Genomic DNA, 19475 nt, shown 5'->3' on the forward strand with positions numbered 1-19475 from the left:
GGCAATGAACTATTTTCAATAAAAACTCGTAAACTAATTTATTTATAAGCAAACAGTGTCGTAACAACCCTAAAAGGACATATATTTTATAACAATATTTGTACTTTTAAATCTGTAAACACAACATTCATTTGGCATCAGTTTAGCATATGGTCCTAGCAAGAAAAAAAATCTCAATTAATAATGCCAAATAAATAAAAAAAAATTTTTGATAATTTTCAAAATTACAAGGTATTTTTCTTTATATTTATTAAATAATTCTTGAGCCCTTCAAAGTATTTATTAAATTATTTTATATATTCCGCCACTGAATTATGAATAATTGAATCATTCAACGACAAAAATCAACTCACTGTATAATACAAGCGCGGATCCAAAAAAATATTTTGGAGTGTGCAATAAGAACTATTTAGTGAAGTTTTTAACTTTTAATACAAAAATCTGGTTTATCATGTCGATTTAACGACAAATTTCTCAAAATTGCTCGAATAGGACTATGGGAGACATCTCAGCCAATACACATACAATCTCCAAATGGGCTTTGGTGGTTTCTAGGACAAAATTATTGTAGAAAATCATTTTTTTCGACATTGTTAATTACTCGAAATAGTTTACTCCGTTAGTTTTTGGTAAGAGCAATTGCCTCGAATACTCCTCTCTGGATCCGTGATTGTTTACTATCAATTAAGTGAACTTAAGTATCATTTAAATTTTTGTAATACTTTTTGAGTTGCGTAGAAATTAATAATTCGTGGTCGTTGAAATAAAAGAAAATCATTGCTAAACAATTTCGCTAGTATTAATTAAAAAAAACTCAGGCAACGACCACATCAACATCCCTTAAACTGGAAAATATGGTTTAACGAAAACCTGTGCCCAATTGCGTTCCGGTACCTTAAATGAATGCGCAGTGTATATTGTATATCTGAGCTATATGGTTTGAATTTTACCTATTTATCAATCGATTTTTCTAAATAAAGATTTCTAATTTGCAATTATTTTTATCCTAGACGAAACTGGTATAGCTTTGGATATCTAAACGATATTTAAAATATTCCTAAATTTTGTTTTTCAATTATTTCTCGATCCCTCCACCATTTTTTACATTTGAAAACGTTAGTATGCCAATAATACCACAAAATTGACATATTCGATAAAATTTAAAACAATTTTAGAAATTTTAAGAAAGACACTTCGATGTGCAGTTATATATTTTTAGGAATGTTAAGAGGATGGAATAGACTATATTACATGGCAAGAAAAAGAGCGATTTTAAACAAAATCGATGAGTATACACATAATAATTACTCCTAACGCTGTCCATCAGATCTGTATGCATGTTATTATACTTAACTCGAAGAAAACCTTGGACTTTAAGTGTTTTGGGGTGTAGAATAAGAATTTTATGCACCCCGGTCGAATTTCCTTAGCCGTCGAGTTTTCGTTAGCAATGACCATGTGGTGTTAACAATTAACCCGACAATATAATCTAGACAATTCTAAAAAGTAATAAACAATATCGTTTTATATTACTTAAACAAAGATAGAAAACATATACAAGTAAAATATATGCCATAGAACATACGTGAAAGTTCTAGAATTTGCTAGACTGTACGGTAACAATTGATTGTAACTATATAAACAGAGCACAGTGTGCGATACCGTCAGATTACAATACAGACTCTTCATGTTAACTACAGAATGATTCAAGTTTTATCACCTATCAGAATAACATTAAAATAAAAAACAATACAAAATATTTGAGTATAGACAGTTAATTTTTTTATTACACAAATTTGATTACGTTAAGCCCGAAATAACCATATTTTGGAGGATTTTTATCAAAATATTTTTTTGGGGTAACAAAACAGTATATTATAATCGAATAACGAATAAAATTACAGAGAAAGTGGATTTGCTCCAAAGATGGAAATAAATTTCTTGACTAGGATCTAAATTTCTAATAGTTTTATTAAGCCCTTAATACTTATTAATGTTTGGATTTAGTCACTACAATTTCTAAACTTTGTCTTTCTCTAAAGAATCGCTATTTTAGAAATCAATATCTTTTATTTAATGAACTATAAGTCAGTGTATGCAATGTGGTGATCTTTTTAAGTAAATAGTCCGATTATCATTACGATGTACTGATCAAGTAAAATTTTAATTCATTCCTTTTATAAAGTCCCTTACAATAAGAGCAAATAACAGCATACAATAAGAGACCATTTAAATAAAATTATCAATATACAAAATGGCTTTATATAATCAATTATTTGGTTTATTTATTATTACAATTTGTGGTTTTTGTTATTTAATAAGCGCTGAAGAAGTTCCGTATCAAATTTGTCCAACAAAATGTAAGTAATTTTTTATTTTTTATTCAATTTTCTTTCAAATTAAAAATAAGGATCATTTTAGAAAAAAGACTTTTTTGTGAGAAAATAAATTTATATTATTTATTTCTCTTGAGTAGGATCATTTTTATTATAATTTATATTGGTAAAGTATTGATTTCATTGCAAACCAATAAATTTTTTGCCGTTATCAGATAATGATTTTTTGGCAAAAGACGTTTTTGCTGTGAATGTTGACTTCATTTAAGATATTTTATAAATCTTAGATTAGTAAGAATAAGTAATATTTAAAAAAAAAAAAGAGCAACTAAGGTTTCCTAATGGTTTCCTATGGCTTTAAAGCTCAAAATAAAGCTCTACACAATGAATATAAATAGAATTAATAAAATAATAATTTTTTTCAATATTTTTGTCATAAATTATTATTATTCAAAATTTGTAGTTTAAATAATAAAAAAGGTTAAAGGTTGGACGTACTTAAAATACAAACTATAATCATTGTTTGTCACTCAAATATTTATAAAAATTATTAATTTGCATAAACAAAAGTTTCAAATAGTTATAGCCAAATAAATTTTACAAAGTTTGCAGTAGAAAAATTATACAAAAAGGGTGGAAAGCGTCCATTGTTTTCAATTTATAATTTTTAGGATGTTAATTCTGAAAAAGTAATCGAACTATAAAAAACATACAATTAAAAAAAAACTATTTTGGCTTTTAAAAAATATTTAGAAAAGATAATATTTTATCGTATTTTAAAGATTTAAGAAGAAATGAACAAAATTTGAAAATCAAATTTGCAAAATTTATTGAAAATAAACACTCTCTTTAAAGTATCCATCAATTATTCTGAGGTCATTAATTTGCTGATAAACTTTTTTTTATCAAATACATAGCTCAACAAAAAAAACAATATACTGAACCAAAAATGTAACAACATTATCATTGTTTAAATACCCTGTACATATAGGCTGTATGACTGTCTCATACTACAAATTCCTTGAATTGTATTCCCCAATCAATTTATCAGATTTTTATCAAAAACTAATACTTAGGTGCTATATTAAACTTAATTGTAGCAAAATAACAGACGATAACTCTTCAATTATTAAAATGACAAAAAAATGTGCTCTGACCGAACGGTGATATTTTGAACAAACAAAAAAATTGAATTTGCGCTGGTAATAGAAAAAAAGTATGGTAAAAAATGTTGATATGTACCTAATACAATTAAACTGTAATTTCATTACTTCAAGTATTACATCTATGCTCGTAATATTCCAGTAAGTTAATCTGTATTTTGGAACTATCATTAGTTCATTTTTAACCCTGATCGAAGATGTGAAAACTTTCTGGACGCTATTCCAGTTCTTATATAGGATGGGTCAATTTAATCTACAGTTCCAAATATCTCGTTTTTTAGTTAACCAATCAAAAAATAACTTAGAACTAGGTCCAATCTGACATCAGATTGTACCTAGTTCTTCAGATTTCTTTAATAGTCAATTTAGATCCTAAACGGTAAGAGATAGAATAACACTTTAAATTAAAAAGTTCATCCTCATAAAAAACTAACAATTTTTGTTTGCAACATTTTTTCAAAAAACGTTAGCTTTCGGGGTAAATGCAACTTAAAAATATGTCATTATTGAATTTAATCGAAAGAAAATACGCTTAAAGTTTATCGATAATTGTAGGTCAAAGTCATGGACACAGGCGAATGTCCTCTATGGCCTTGACAACTTTTGGCTAAAGTATTTTTCCGTAGTTAGCGTATTTTCTTTCGATTAAATGCAATAAAGACATATTTTTAAATCGCATTTACTCTGAAAGGTGACGATTTTCGAAAAAATGGTTCAGATGAAAAATGTTAGTTTTTTTTATGAGGATAAATAATAATTTAAAGTGTTATTCTATCTCTTACCGTTTAGGATCTAAATTGGCTATTAAAGAAATCCAAAGTACTAGGTTAAATCTGATGTTGGAACATTATGTCACCCATCAAACTCCACAACTTTATTTAAGTTATTTTTTGATTGGTTATCTACAAAACGAGATATTTTGATGTGTAGATTAATAAGTATAGATAAAATATTGATCTAAAAAAAATTTACAAGAGAGTGTGCCGGTACGAGCTGTCTAGAGGTTGATCACTTTTTTCAAAAACCCTTGCAGAAATAATTCTGTATGATCTGTTTTGTATGATCTGAATCGTGATCCTTATGTGTATGGCCCAGTACTGCTTGTATGGCTCAATATTAGGCCTGAATCCACAGTATCATACGTCTTGTAGAATAGATTTTTATGTATAGTTTTCCGAATATTTAGTCGTGTCTATTATTTGCCCTATGAATACAGCCATTATTTGATAATATTTAAAAAAAAATTTTTATATCACTATAATTTATATAAATAATTTTTTTTTTAATTTTAGTAAACGTAACGTATGCTTGCGACATTAAATCTGTTCGCATTGATCCCTGTAAAGAAGCATTGTTGAAAAATAAAAAACCATGCAAAATAAAGAAAGGAACTCATGCTGGAATTGCCGTTGATTTCATACCAAGTATGGAAAAAATTTATTTAAAAAGTACTTATGTTAGAAAATAAATTTTACGACACTAACTTAATTTTTTTTTCTAGAATTCAGCAGTGATAAATTAGTAAATAAAGCTTTTTGGGACACTGGTTTTATAGATATGGAATTTTTGGGTATGGAACCAAATGCCTGTGAATTTACGAAATGTCCAATTGTCTCTGGTCAAGAAGTTAATTATAATTATCAATTGGAAATTAGTAAAAGTTGGCCTACAGTAAGTATATGTAGGGTACGCCATCTTTTATATCGGTATATAAAAATTGAATAACTTTGAAAAAGAACAAACGATTCCTATAGATAAGACATTTTTATTTGGACTGTAGTTTTTGAATACAACATCAATCAAGTGACCACCTCTATTAGCCAAAATAAAATGTGCACTTTTTGCTGCGTTTTGGCCTAAGCAATCACTTTTTAGTCATGCAATGATGTTTCATCGATATCGTGTGAATTCTCCGTCCCTAAAATGCGGTAATTATGCTTATTAAAACCATCAGAGTGAAAAAATCAGTTCTGGGCAACGCCTTCTCTGACTGTTTCAACCAGTTCATTGGAACACCTTGGTCGATGATAAACGGCATGCTAACAATTTCTCACTATCCCGCCCTCAACAAAATTTGACACCAAACGACGAATAGTGTTATCAGATGGTGCCTGTTGGTATCACGATATTTCTCGCACGATGAGTTAACACAGCTGAGCGCCTATTTTCAATGTACAGCAAAACTATTTCTGTGAAATGAATCATAGTAAAAATTGTACTGAATCAACGTTTCAAAAATATGTCTAATCAATTCAATCGGTTGACAAATGCCAAAGTTACTCAATGTTTATCTACCGACATAAAATATGGGGCAATCTGTGCATGGTTTTAATTGAGTAATGTACTGTAGCGGGTTTAACGTAATCAAATTTGTGTAATAAAAAAATTTAACTGTCTATACTTAAATAATTATACGAATTTTATTGTTAAGTTTTTACTACATACAAATATAATACAATTCACAACACTTTTATTTTAATGTTATTATAACAAATGAGTTCTTCACTTCACTCGTTCTGTAGTCTGTATTGTAATCTTCTCTATTGTAATCTAACTTATTGTAATCTGTCGTGTATAGTAATGTCACTATATCGCTGCACTGTTTTATAGTTACAATCAACAGTCTAGCAAATTCTAGAACTGTCACGTGTGTCCTATTGCCTATATATTGCATATATATTACTTATATATGTTTTCTATCTTTGTTTACGTAATATAAAATGATATTGTTTGTTTCTTTTTAAGGATTGTCCAGATTACATTTGTTTTTAATATAATACTGTATGTGTGTTTTAATTGTTAACACCATAGTACTCTCAAAATGTCCACCCCTCTGTTATTTTTGTGGGTACAAATTTCATTATATTCTCTTCTATTTTAGTAAAATACATAATTTAGTGTAAAATTTCCGATCAATTTGTATATACAAACTTCTTCTTATTCTTCTTTCATATTTTCTGAAAAATCTACATCATTGTACAATTTTCCGTGTTTTTTCTTAATTTTCTTAAAAACTGTGCATTTTAGGAAAAAAATATTGAATAAAAATTGTCAAGCATAAAATTTTCAACCGATCTATATATTTTGATTGTTCTCAATTTTTCGCCTTTCCGGAAAAATCGATATTTAAATAAATGTATACGAGGCATATATACTTATGCTCTCTAAAGAGCAGAAAAACTCGAAACAAATTTACATATATATCGATTTTTCCGAAACTGCTAAAGGTTGAGACAATCAAAATATACAGACCTATAGGAAATTTTATGCTTAACAATTTTTAGCAAAATTATTTTTTACAAAAATTAAAAGAACTATCAATAACACGGAAAATTGTACATTGATGTGGATTTTCAAAAAATATGAAATATAAGAAAAAGTTAACATACACAAATCGATCGAAAATTTTACGAACGATAACTTTGGACTGATCTACTTTTTCTATAAAATGTATAGTTTTCAAGAAAATTACAAAAAACCTGGAAAATCGTTGATTTTTCCGAAATCGCTCTTTTTATCTGAGCATATGAAAATTTTTATTCTCTAAAATATCACCTAACTTGATGTTAATTAATTAATTTCTAACTAATTTCTACGCTTTTTTAGAACACATACCCAATAAAATGGCGTCTAATGGCCGAAGGTGGAGTGGAATGCTGTTTTATTATCAAAATTAAACTATTTTAATAAAGCTATTATCTTAAACAGACATTTTGTTTCATTATCCTTCCTCAGAATAACATAAACTGTAATTAAAAATGGAAAACACATGTGAAAAAATATAATAATAATAATTTATAATATATAATTATATTTTTCTGTATTAATTGTGTATAATAACTTTATTTATAAATAGATCGAATAATATTTTGATTTTACCTTTTGTTTCCTATATTTCATTTTAATAGATTTGGCCAAAGCTGTCTTTAACCTTTTGGAGGCTTGGTCAGAGTTTTGGAAAAATATAATGTTTTTCCACTGTTTTTATCACTTTTGTACGGCCTCTCCTAGATAGTTGAAAATCGAGCGTTTGGGGATGATAACTTCTCAGCCCCTTACAGATTTTTTTTTTTTTTTTTTTTTTGAAAATTTTCAGCATCTCCAAATTGAGGTAGAGAATTGAAATTCACTTCACGGATTGAATTAGTGTGAAGGATATGCCATTTGAGTTGTTAATCTTACGGATTGAATTAGTGTGATGGATATGCCATTTGAAGGATATGAAGGATCACGCACCTCTAGTTCGAATGTAGTTCGAAGATTAAGAATAGACCTTTTCATCGATTTGCTTTTGTTTCGGACAGTTGTCAAAAAATTATTCAACCTAAGAAAGTTAAATATATTTTTTCAAGCAGCGCTTTTTGACAAGAATAGAAGATATAAGATATGTCTTTACTTGATTGAAAACAGTCCGAAACAAAGAAGAATCCTTTTGCAAATGAAAAGCCCTATTTGTTAATAATGTTTACACTATAGTAACAAAAATAACATATGAAATGTTCTACTGTTTCTCAATCGTCGATCAGTGAACCGACTGCTTTAGATTTGTTTTAAATTTATGAAAAAACATCGAAAAACCCAATTTTATTATTGGTGCCATCAAATATTAGCCCTTTTTTAGAATAGGTTTCCTAGATTTGGCGAAAAGTCATTTCTATTTTAAAGACTACGAAACTATTTTTTATTTCTAACCGAAATATTATAATAGAATAATTTTGCATATCGTATCCTAGATCAAACGTGAACTTCCACAATCTACATGTATTGTCTTTTTGTTAATAATGAGTTATTATTAAAATGTTATTGTTGTATTAACAATGATTTCCTCAAGTTTTATTGTATGGAAACCAATATTAATTGTTAACATTGCGTTCTATTCAAAGATCTATGGTTCTATCAGACATCTAGCGTCAACTATAACTACTAAAAATTAAACTTCAAAACTTCTACTAAAGCATGGTTTTGAAAATTTATTAATATAACCTACAAATGTTATAGTAAAATTTTACAAAATGCCTGTTTGTAAAGTGAAAGAAGTGCTTGCAAACTCCAATTCATCGCCGTATTTGGGTAAGACGTTGAATTTGAGTTAATTTTCACATTATCAATTTAAAAAAAAATTCTCTAGCTAACTTTGAAAGCAGTCTCCAACAGTTAAACATCGACCATAATCAAGTTAATGCCCATGTATTTGAGAAAAATGGAAAACGCTTAATAGCCATCTCCACAGACAAATGTGTTTACAGTAGTCAAGTTTCAGATAGTGAAAACGATTTATGTCGAACGTTAATTGTTATCCGTAAGAAAAATAGTCGCAAGGTAATATTAACTCATTGTTTAGAAAAATACAAAACGGGAAGCGTACAATAACTGTGGCGCCATAATTTAATGAAATCTACATACTACATAAATATTTCCAGGTTGTTCTTGCTGAAGCTAAACCAATTACGCTGTCTGTTTCCAAGAAAAGTTTGAACACACCCGAAAAGAAGGCTCTTACCGTATCAGAAAATATTCGCGAATTAAATAAACAATTTGGTACAAAAAAAGCGAAACGTGCTACGGAATTACGAGAACGAATGAAAATTGACATTGGAACGGTAAAAGAACATTTAGAAACTACAATAGCTGCTGTGGATTCACCATTAAACGCATCTGTAATACAAGAAGGAAAGGAAACAAATGAAGTTCAGTCTTATCAACCACCGATAAATCGAGACGCTAAAACATTTGAAGATGCATTCAACCTGCATGATTATATTACGGATACCGAATTGAATGAATTTAAAAAAGATGCTAAAAAATTATTAAATGCAACTTACGATGATATTCAAAATTGTTGTCCGTATATTACGGAAGAAATCGCCAAATTACAAAGTGAAAATTGTCAATTATCAGAAAATGATAAAATCAGACGTATATCAATACTATTATACGCTCAAGTGATCGATAATTATTTAAGAACTCCGGCATTGCAATTGAGAAATAGATCTTTCAATATATACACGTCTTTAATCACAGAAAAAATATTAAATACATTTGCAGTAAAAACCGATAAGAATGTTTTACGTCCGTTGTCAATGCGTGATAAGGCATCTTGTTATATATTAGTATTACTTTTCATGGTCTCGGATCGACATGTGGTTGATACAGAAGAGGTGGCAAAATCATTAAAATTGCCCTTATCAAAAACGCAACAACTTGCTAGAGTTTGTGGTGCACGTCCAATGGCCAAAAGTAGAAGTTTGTATGAAATTAAATTACCCATACCTGAATTTAAATTAGTTATTAATAAAACTTCCAAAAGAAAAACACTCTGAATTTATGATTGTAAAATTCAAGGAAAAAATATATTCTTTTCTATTATAACATCGTGTCTTGCTTTGCAACATCTATTAACAGGTAAAATTTTAATTATTGAATTCTGATTTGTGTGGAGGGAATCAATCGAGCCAATTTTACGCTCCGTATAGTCAGGAATTAAACTCGAAATTTCAACTAATGAACAAATAACATGTAGATCCTATAGATACAATTCATTCGGATCGATCTTATAGCCGAAATGGAATAACGAATGATCAAGTAAACAAAAAATTCCAGGATCAATAGACAACGAAAAAGACTAATAAGTAAGACCATAAAATGTGTAAAATTACTGATTACTCAGAAAACGCCTGTGTACGTTAATACTGCCCCTTCCACATAATTTTCTGGCTCTCATTTAAAATCTCATTGAAATCGCAGATGTATTCCAAATTCTTTTGGAACTTAGGATTTGACTCGCGTTTTTATCCTCTTAATATTATTGAATTGCTCAAAATGGTATCGAGATGAAGCCATTTTTCCCGTCAAGGAAAGCTATTTACCAGGTTTTAATTTAATTTCTATTTTCAAATTCTACTTGCAGTGAATTTATTACTTTATAATATTATTACGTATATTTGCTCTAAAATCAGAAAGTCAAAGTGATTAAGTCTCAAGAGCTCATATCTGCCAGTTATCTTTGAAGATGTAAAATTGCATTAGCCTGAGCGAAAATACTGTAACTGCTGATAGCGTTTTCACAGAATATAGTAGGATCAGAGAGCTTAAACTGTATGAAAAACTGATATGTACTCGAATTATACGTTTAACCTCATGATAAGCAGCCCCTTAGTTCATTTTTACATCACTTGATAACTTTTCTCCCAAATATGCGACATTCATTTTTAATTTAAAATGAAGAAAAATCACAAACTATGATATTTTATGTGCAGTGTACGGGAAATTTTGAAAAACTATTAGTTTAATTTTATTTTTATACTTTCAAATTATCTGGTAGTTTAATATTCAACTCAAAATTTAAGAAATACAAAATTTTTTCCATCTGTCAATTGTGCTCAACGGTTGTAAAATATTTTGTCCCATATATAGGACAAAAGTTATCATAAGGTTAAAATGAGTCTAAAGTAATTGAAAATTATTCACCAAAAATTTCAATGAAAAATTAAAAAAAATCACACATTTAGACAAGTTGAACAGAAACTATAGTAGAGTGTTGTAAACAACTGATCACACACTGTCTATTGTGTGTGAAGCCTCCGCTGGTACAGTATCATCAAAAATTATACCTCATTTCACTACAATTTCATCTTCTGTTACCATATAGTACAAAACTTTTTGATGATACTTTAGTAAGACAACTATCTTAATAGCTATTTATAAAATATCCTAATAAAAACTACCATCTCTAGATCTGATCAATGTTTATTCTTGTCTAAACGAAACGGAACTACAAAATAAGGGAGCATAATCTTTAATTAACTAACGCTTTAAGGGCTCAAGCACAACAGTATAATATAATCTTTTTTATTTTTAAAATACATTTTCCTAATACTATTTAAAATAAAATTTGAATTGTCGAAAATAATAAATTAATTGGTTTGATATACACTTTCAATGATTTTTTTTCAAAAAAATATAATAAAATTTGAATTGTCGAAAATAATAAATTAATTGTTTTGATATACACTTTCAATGATTTTTTTTTTCAAAAAAATATAATAAAATTTATTTTTAGTTTCATTAATGAAGGTCTACGTTTTTGTATTTGTCTGTAAGCACTTTCATCAATTCTTGTACATGCTCCTCGTCTCTAGTTTCGCAAACAACTTTTACCTGTAAATAAAAATGATTTTTAAAAAAATTTACTTCAAAATGTAATGAATTTGAAACTTACATCGACACTAAAAACATCAGTTTTGACCCATGCACGTTCATGCATGATATCCTTAATTGAAACGCCAATCGATGATAATATTCGACATAACTCCGCAATTCCTCCAGGTCGGTCACTTACAGTTACAATAAAACGTACCAAACGACCATCTGCAGTCAGACCTCGTTCCAAACATCGACCTAATATTGTTGTATCAATATTCCCGCCACATAACAATAATGCAACCCTTAAGCAGTATCAAAATATCATTTTATAGCTTAAAAAAATATTACTTATCCTTTAAATTTTACTCACTTTTTGCCTTTTAACTCTTCTAATTGTCCAGCTAATATTGCAGCCAATCCTGCAGCTCCTGCTCCTTCCACTACACATTTTTCTAATTCAATTAATCGTAATATTGCAATTGCAATCCATTCTTCTTTAACCACAACCTAAAATGTAAAAAATTAGGTATAAAGGACAAACGACATGATTATGATATGAAAGCAGAGTGGCATTCATATTAAACAAGACTATCCGACTTCGTGGAGCTTCTGAGAAATCCATATTTTACACTTACAACTTTATCAACAAGTGGTTTAGCTGTATGAAACGCATTATATCCGACCATTGGTACAGCCAAGCCATCTGCTAGTGTTGCCTCGATCTCAACTGGCGATGGTTTTCCATGTTCTAATGCTTTTGTATAACTTGCACATCGTTCAGATTCCACTCCCTAGACATCTCTATTTGTATCAGAATTATATTAAATACTTAAACTGTTTCAATATACTTACGATAACTGTAACACCTGGATTTAAAGTTTTTAAAGCCAAAGCTACACCAGCAATTAAACCCCCACCACCGACCGGAATAATAACAGCATCTAAATCTGAAACTTGTTCAGCAATTTCCAAACCTAATGTACCTTGTCCAGCCATTATATGCGGATGATCGTATCCATTTATGTATGTCAGATTTTTTTCTTTACTGATTTTCAAAGCTAAATTTTTGGCTTCACTCATATTTCCACCACTGACAACAACATTTGCACCATATTGACGACATTTGGATATTTTCATAATTGGAGCAACTGTTGGCATTACAACCGTAACGGGTATACCCAATTTTTTTCCGTGATAACATAATGCAAGGGCATGATTCCCTAATGATGCACTAATGACACCTGCCTGTTTCTTGTCTGCACTTAACATAATTAAGGCATTGCAAGCACCACGTTCTTTAAAACTAAAAATTACGGATGGCTTGTAAATCAATTAATTTTTTTATATTCCCATTTTAACATTTACCTTCCAGTATATTGTAAATAATCCTTTTTTAAATATATATCACATCCCGTTATTTCTGATAAATGTGACCTCTAAAATATGCCAAAAAATTCAATAATGAAAAACTTATTTAATAAAAGGGTCGAAAGAAAGTCGCTATTTTATTAAATAGCGACTGAATTATTTAATGAATACATGGTAGTTCCTAAAAGATCTGCCTGTAAAGGTTTTTCTCGTATAGACATTTTTATTAAAAAATCACTATTTGTTTAAAATATTTTAAAAATTCTCTTTTGTCGGGCTTGTTAACTACATCGGTGGATAGGTTTTAGACTATTTTAGGGCCCGAGCATTTTCGAAACTATAAAATATAATAAATTTCCGTTAGAAAAGGAGGCTGGCGCAATTTGGAAACTCAATCTTTCGATGTGATATGATACGTAAAAAAATTTCCCTGAAATAAAAACCCGGAAAAACTATTTCAAATAATTGTAAAGTTTGAAATTAAAAATTTTTGGCAATATTGAATAATTACGTATCCTTAAAAAATTACTTCAAACAGTCTGGCGCGTGTAATGTTACGTTATTAGACGCCCAAAATGCAAAAAATTGTTGTTTTTTATGAATATTTGATTTTCAATTTCTTTGATTATTTTACTAGTAAATAAAGCGTGAATCTGTCTAAACAAGAAGACGCTTATGAGACGACGCTGCAAACGGTGTTATTCCGCCGCTGTGTATAGTCCGCTGTAGAGCTAATCTGGTGTTGAATCAATGTTTACGATTAGTGAACTTAAACTAAGTATCTTAATTCGTGTGTTTTGATTAGATTAAATAATTAAAATTATACATTACTTACAATACAAGGTGTTTTCTCGACGTGCGGTTTAATTTTAAATGCAGCCGAAGTTATATCACAAAACGTAATTTTTTGTGGTTTGTCTGGAATGCACATAGGATCTTCATGAATTTCTTCATTCTACAAACAATTCAAAAAAACTTATAGAACTTTTTTTATATATGACTATAAAAAAATACCTACATCTTCGAACTCCATTTTCATTTCTATTAGGTATTGATCAATTATGTGCACATAAAATTTACAAAATATCAAGATCTCTGGCAACAGTATGAACTGTAATAGAAAATCTGACCCTTAACAGTGATAAAAAAATTGTTATCAAAACTTTTTTTTAAAAACTGATTTATCTATTTCTGCGTTGTAAACAGAATATTATTTCAAAAATATATATTATCTTGATTTTTAAGTTTAAATTAAAATATGAATTTAATATCTGTAGACTAAATAAATACTAATAGTTTTACAAATAATAATCAAATGCAATAATCTTAATAATGCTCAAAAACATTAACTTTCTAATTATTGAAATATTATGGTATTTTAATAACATTAATTATTTTTGAACTATGATTAATGTTTATGACTAATTTTATTCGCTTGATTGACTATTATAACCACTACTCTTAGGTATCCGGAGAGGTGGTACCGCCATAAAAATTCCCACAAAAAATTCAAGCTTCTATTGTGCTAAAATGTTAACTTTTCCTCAAGTTACCTATAAGTAAATGACTATGCGTAAAAGCTTCAGGCACTCGACTGCATTAGGTGTTACACATTTTCAACTAATTGCCTCAAGGATTTCAACTAAGTAAGTCTTTTGCATATACTCATAATATTGTACTTTCAAGCGCTCTAACTCAATGGGAAGTTCCTTAATTTTCAAAAAAAGATTCCTACCACACATTATGTACAGCATGTCCTTAGCCATCCTTTAATAAAGCATTTGTAGTTCAAGCTAGATGCAGAAAAACTAGACTTCTGTAGATATTTGACTTTGGCCTTCATTCAGGGTCATCCAAAAATCATCTCGAGCTCGTAACTAAATAGTCGAGATAGAAGGACATTTTAAGTTAGAAATTTTTTCCTTATAAAATAACTTTTTCAAAGTATGAATAGATTCGGTAGAAATTGACTTCAAAATAATAATAAAAATTAATGCAGAATCGATTTAATTTATAAAAGCCTGCCAAACCAAAAAATGAGGGCTTTCTAAAGCTACAAATTTTCCACAGAAATAAAAATACCCAATTTTCTAATTTAAAGTGATCTTCTATCCCATCAGTTACCTACGAACTTGAATTTTCGAATGGCGTTGTCTAGTTCAAGAATTTTGTAAGATGCTCCCTATTGAACCTTTTTCGACCCTGTTTTAAAAAGTTGCAGCATGGAATAGAACCATTGAAGATAATCCAGCATTGTGTTAACAAATGTTGTAGGCCTATTCAAATTACTTCTCAGTAAATGTGTGTATTCTCTACCTCCTGAAAGTGTCAGGTAGATATGAAAAAGCACTGATGAATTTAATAATGAGTCTTGATTTTTAATATACAATAGAATGAAGTGTTTTATTTAAACAGCTGTTGAAACTTACTGTGTGGATTCACTACATTTTTTATTCTCATATACATGAAGGCTTTTTTATAAACGAAAGATTATTTATCTGTTGTGATTACTGTACAAATTTGTAAAGTTCTTTTGGCTCTTTAGCTTGGCTCCGTCATAAATGTGGATCGCTATAAGAGTGGTTGAGATTTGATTTTATACGAATTGAAAATCCGTATACATCGTTAAAATAATTTTAGCGCTAGCTTTTTAATTATTACCTTCTCGCGTTTCTTTATTTTTACGCTTTTATTAAACGGCGTACGTGACATAATTGTATGCACCTGAATGCGAATGGTCAGAATGAGGCTTGTTTTGATCTAGAAGATATTATCGAAATTGGTTTGAATTATATGAAAAACTATGGTTTTGCATTTTTTAACTGTAGCAATGTATAATTTTACATTTTTGAACTTCAGATTTATTTTTAATTTATCGCATCTTTTCAACAAACAAATATTATATTATTTTTCTACTTTACAGAAAAAGAGATTCGGAAATTGACCCTTTAAATTTCTTACAAATGCTTACAAGATTTGATCAAATGCAGTGATCAAATCCGACTATGTGATTTGGTAATTGTTACCAATTTGCATTTTTCAGAATTAAGTCGTTCTATATATGCAATGATCATTACAAATAAATAATAGTAGTTGCTCTACATCCAAAAGAAAATTTTTAATGAACTTCATCAAATTCATTAGATTCCAAAATTATTTTTTCAGAAAAATATATTAATTATACTTGTACGAAAAATATATTTATATTTTAAAGACAAAATTAGCCTAATAAATAAAAATAATAGTTTAATAAAAATAATTTGTTATAGAAGAAGTTAAAATTATTGTATTTCGCGCGATTTTTTCAAACTTGCATACTTGATTTATATCTAATACGAATAACATCGATTCTAAACGAAGTAACCTTTATTATTTGTGGATTGTGTATAGTTCTTCCGTTTTAAAAAACCCGTCAAGATGAAGTAAGTTTTTATGTATCTTTAAAAATATCGACAATCTTTTATTATTATCAATTAATATCTTATAATTTTTAAGCAAAATATATTCCATTATTAATTCTAATCGAAATTTTTAGGATCGGTTTATGTGCGTACAGTGGTTACAAAATTTATCCTGGTCATGGCAAGACCATGGTTAAAATTGATGGAAAGGTAAAATTTTTATTTTCTTATTTGAAGAAATTAATGAATGTTAATGTTTTATGTTTTAAATTTTCAGACGTTCACTTTTATCAATGCCAAATGTGAAGCTGCCCATTTAATGAAACGTAATCCACGTAAAGTAACATGGACAGTTTTGTACAGGTTAGTTTTTACTTCCAGGTTGTTTGTTGTTTAATACAGTTTAGATATTTAAAAAACATTTGTTTTGAATCTTTTTAGACGAAAACATAAGAAAGGACAAGAAGAAGAACAAGCTAAAAAACGTACTCGTCGTACACAAAAATTCCAAAGGGCTATTGTTGGTGCTTCACTTACCGATATTTTGGCTAAACGTAATATGAAACCAGAAATTCGTAAAGCCCAAAGAGAACAAGCAATTAAGTAAGTTGTTAATAATATTACTTGTTTTAATAACACAGATTTTTCCCTTTTAAATATCGCCCTTGATTAAAGACATGTAACAATCCCAATAGTTTTTATATTAATCAGCAAGCATAATTAAAGAAATGGCTATAAAATCTTCAAGAAAATTGACAATTGTCACAAGTGATTGTAATATTAACTGAATTTTAAAAACAAAAATCAAAATCACTTGTCAAGAAAAAGCATTAAAGTTTTTGAGATTGACACTTTTATTTTAGGGTGAGGTTATTCGGATACTCTTGTTTATTTAGCGTGAGTCTTACGTTAAGATAATTTGGAGTAGGTAAGCTGTTTAGAGCTTTTCTCAGATTTTCTAAAAATCGAACAATATCCCATAGAAAACTGTTAACCTTTCACTAGCTCCGACAACGGATTGCTAATCTATCTTTATTTGTGAAATAGCCAATTCGTAAAAATTTGTTTCGTAAATTCTACATACATATAAGCTGAAAGGTCCCATTACCGAATTCATTTTAAGTTACAAATTCTATATTGGTACTGAGAGTGCAAATTAAATACATACCGATTATTTCACATCGAAATCTGTAAAACATCGAATATCAACGCATTTACCCATATTTTAGCATTGACGTTTAATTATTAGAATGAGAAATTTCAAAATTGATTCAATTAGTTTGGAAGGGGATTCGTTTCGTGTAAATCAAATTGTCTAAATTACTACAATATTATGAAGAATAATTGATAAACATAAATTTTTATATGAATAAAATTAAACGTTTATTACAAACAACTTTTATTTTTACCTTTTGGACCATTCATAAAATATAATAAGCTAACAAATATGTATAGCGCGATTAACGACAAGAGGGAGTGGGATCGCTAAGGAAGCCCGAAGCTCGTAGTTTTTTTTTTTTTTTATATAATTTTTGATTATATACAATGTGATGAACTTTTAAGACCATTGACCATCTCTGTTAGCTGCTATAAATTTTCAGTTGTCGATATTTAACATGTAAAGGATAGGAATTTATTTTTTTACGAATATTTTGTCTGCCGAGAACTGAGTTGTATAACGATGTTGCATTTACTTCATGTGCTGTGACTATGAAATATGCTGATACATAATATAGACAGATGGACAAAATGGGATAGTATTCGTACAGTGTTGACGGATTTATTTAAGTAATACACTACTATTTAAAGAAATATATTTTTTCTCTTTTAAAGCCATCACATTCTCTCTTATGTCTTTAGAAATACCTTAATCCAACTAACAATTAACAATTATTTCTATTTTTACGAATGATGAGCCTGTTCATGCACCACTCTTACACAAAGTGAAATGAAGATTATGATTTACTGAAATCTTATAAAAGTAGTAACAGAGATGATTTTAATATGATCGACAAATTAAATAAATAATTTTTTTTTTTTTTAGAGCTGCAAAAGAACAGAAAAAGAGTACGAAAGCTGCAAAGAAAGCTGCTGCACCACCTAAACAAAAAGCAGTTAATAAAGCTAAAGCTGCTAAAGTGCAACAAAAATCAGCTCCACGAGTAGGTGGAAAGCGATAAATTGTATTTAATTTAAAATAAACATTTTTCTTTAAAACTTAAAAATAATTTTTTGTATTATAACAAAACTCATCAAATTAAATAAGTTCTAAATAATTTATTTTTTACAAAATTATTCGGGTAATAAATTTAACCACTTAATTGGACTATTAATTTATAGGATATAGCATTTACAAGCAAGTTAAAATGCCTCTATAATAATTGTTTGTTTTTTTAAACTTTTCTAATTTATTAAAAATAATGCAAACACTGACATTCAACATTTACAATATAATTTTAACAATTAATTCAATCAATTGTCTGTTTTTAAATTTCAATTAATAGTGATATGAATAATACATTGGGTGTGTCTAGGCCAAACTGAGCTCTGATTAAGCACCTCACGGTTTGATAATCAAATTTTTTAAGATAACTGCAGTGTCGGTACTAATTGATCAATACTGAGTGAATAATATGGATGGTACGAAAGCTAGCAATGTTTTCAAGAGTTTAAGACGACAGGCTGAATTTCGGATATATTCTTAGTGAAGGTTGATTTAGATGAAGTTCCGCATTAGAAAGCGCCTTTCAAGTTTCTTTCTGGAAAATTAAAATAACAGCCACACGAAAATGATTTGAAGCATTTTTTTAAATTGAATAACATTTAGTAAGCAACGCAAAACTGTCTACCAATTATAACTTATATGCTAAAAATCAGCGGTTAAATTACCAGTGTTCGTTTTGCTCCACGGAACACTAGACCTGCTGTTCTGAAAGAATCCGTTGAAACGTAAAAATTCGAGAAAAAAATTTATTTAGTGTAAGTCTTTCACACTACCCTGCCTAATATTGTTTGCTACAGAAGATTATGTGAAAGTTTTCGTTTTCACTTAATTTTAAGAAAAG

General features: G+C 28.8%; 4 protein-coding genes across 4 annotated transcripts; 3 read left to right on the forward strand and 1 right to left on the reverse strand.

The window, feature by feature from the left end:
* Nucleotides 1-2162: 2162 nt before the first annotated feature.
* Nucleotides 2163-7208, forward strand: LOC123292270 (MD-2-related lipid-recognition protein-like). The gene is made up of 4 exons (XM_044872854.1): nt 2163-2360; nt 4792-4923; nt 5001-5170; nt 7106-7208. The coding sequence occupies exons 1-4, from the start codon at nt 2255-2257 to the stop codon at nt 7184-7186; spliced, it is 489 nt and encodes a 162-aa protein (XP_044728789.1). The 5' UTR covers nt 2163-2254; the 3' UTR covers nt 7187-7208.
* A 1227-nt stretch (nt 7209-8435) lies between these two features.
* On the forward strand, nt 8436-9868 carry LOC123292269 (DNA-directed RNA polymerase I subunit rpa49-like). The gene is made up of 3 exons (XM_044872852.1): nt 8436-8569; nt 8628-8818; nt 8920-9868. The coding sequence occupies exons 1-3, from the start codon at nt 8512-8514 to the stop codon at nt 9817-9819; spliced, it is 1149 nt and encodes a 382-aa protein (XP_044728787.1). The 5' UTR covers nt 8436-8511; the 3' UTR covers nt 9820-9868.
* Nucleotides 9869-11504: 1636 nt separating this feature from the next.
* On the reverse strand, nt 11505-14133 carry LOC123292268 (L-threonine ammonia-lyase). The gene is made up of 8 exons (XM_044872851.1): nt 14028-14133; nt 13845-13964; nt 13007-13077; nt 12494-12944; nt 12277-12432; nt 12012-12148; nt 11718-11943; nt 11505-11656 (listed from the first exon to the last, which is right to left on the reverse strand). The coding sequence occupies exons 1-8, from the start codon at nt 14046-14048 to the stop codon at nt 11564-11566; spliced, it is 1275 nt and encodes a 424-aa protein (XP_044728786.1). The 5' UTR covers nt 14049-14133; the 3' UTR covers nt 11505-11563.
* Nucleotides 14134-16312: 2179 nt separating this feature from the next.
* Nucleotides 16313-18635, forward strand: LOC123292000 (60S ribosomal protein L24). Its single transcript, XM_044872498.1, has 5 exons — nt 16313-16431; nt 16545-16620; nt 16688-16773; nt 16852-17013; nt 18455-18635. Exons 1-5 carry the CDS (start codon nt 16427-16429, stop codon nt 18588-18590), a joined length of 465 nt encoding a protein of 154 aa, XP_044728433.1. The 5' UTR covers nt 16313-16426; the 3' UTR covers nt 18591-18635.
* The last annotated feature ends 840 nt before the right edge of the window (nt 18636-19475 follow it).

This window comes from Chrysoperla carnea, chromosome 2, assembly GCF_905475395.1.
Source record: "Chrysoperla carnea chromosome 2, inChrCarn1.1, whole genome shotgun sequence".
NCBI classification, from domain to species: Eukaryota; Metazoa; Arthropoda; class Insecta; order Neuroptera; family Chrysopidae; genus Chrysoperla; species Chrysoperla carnea.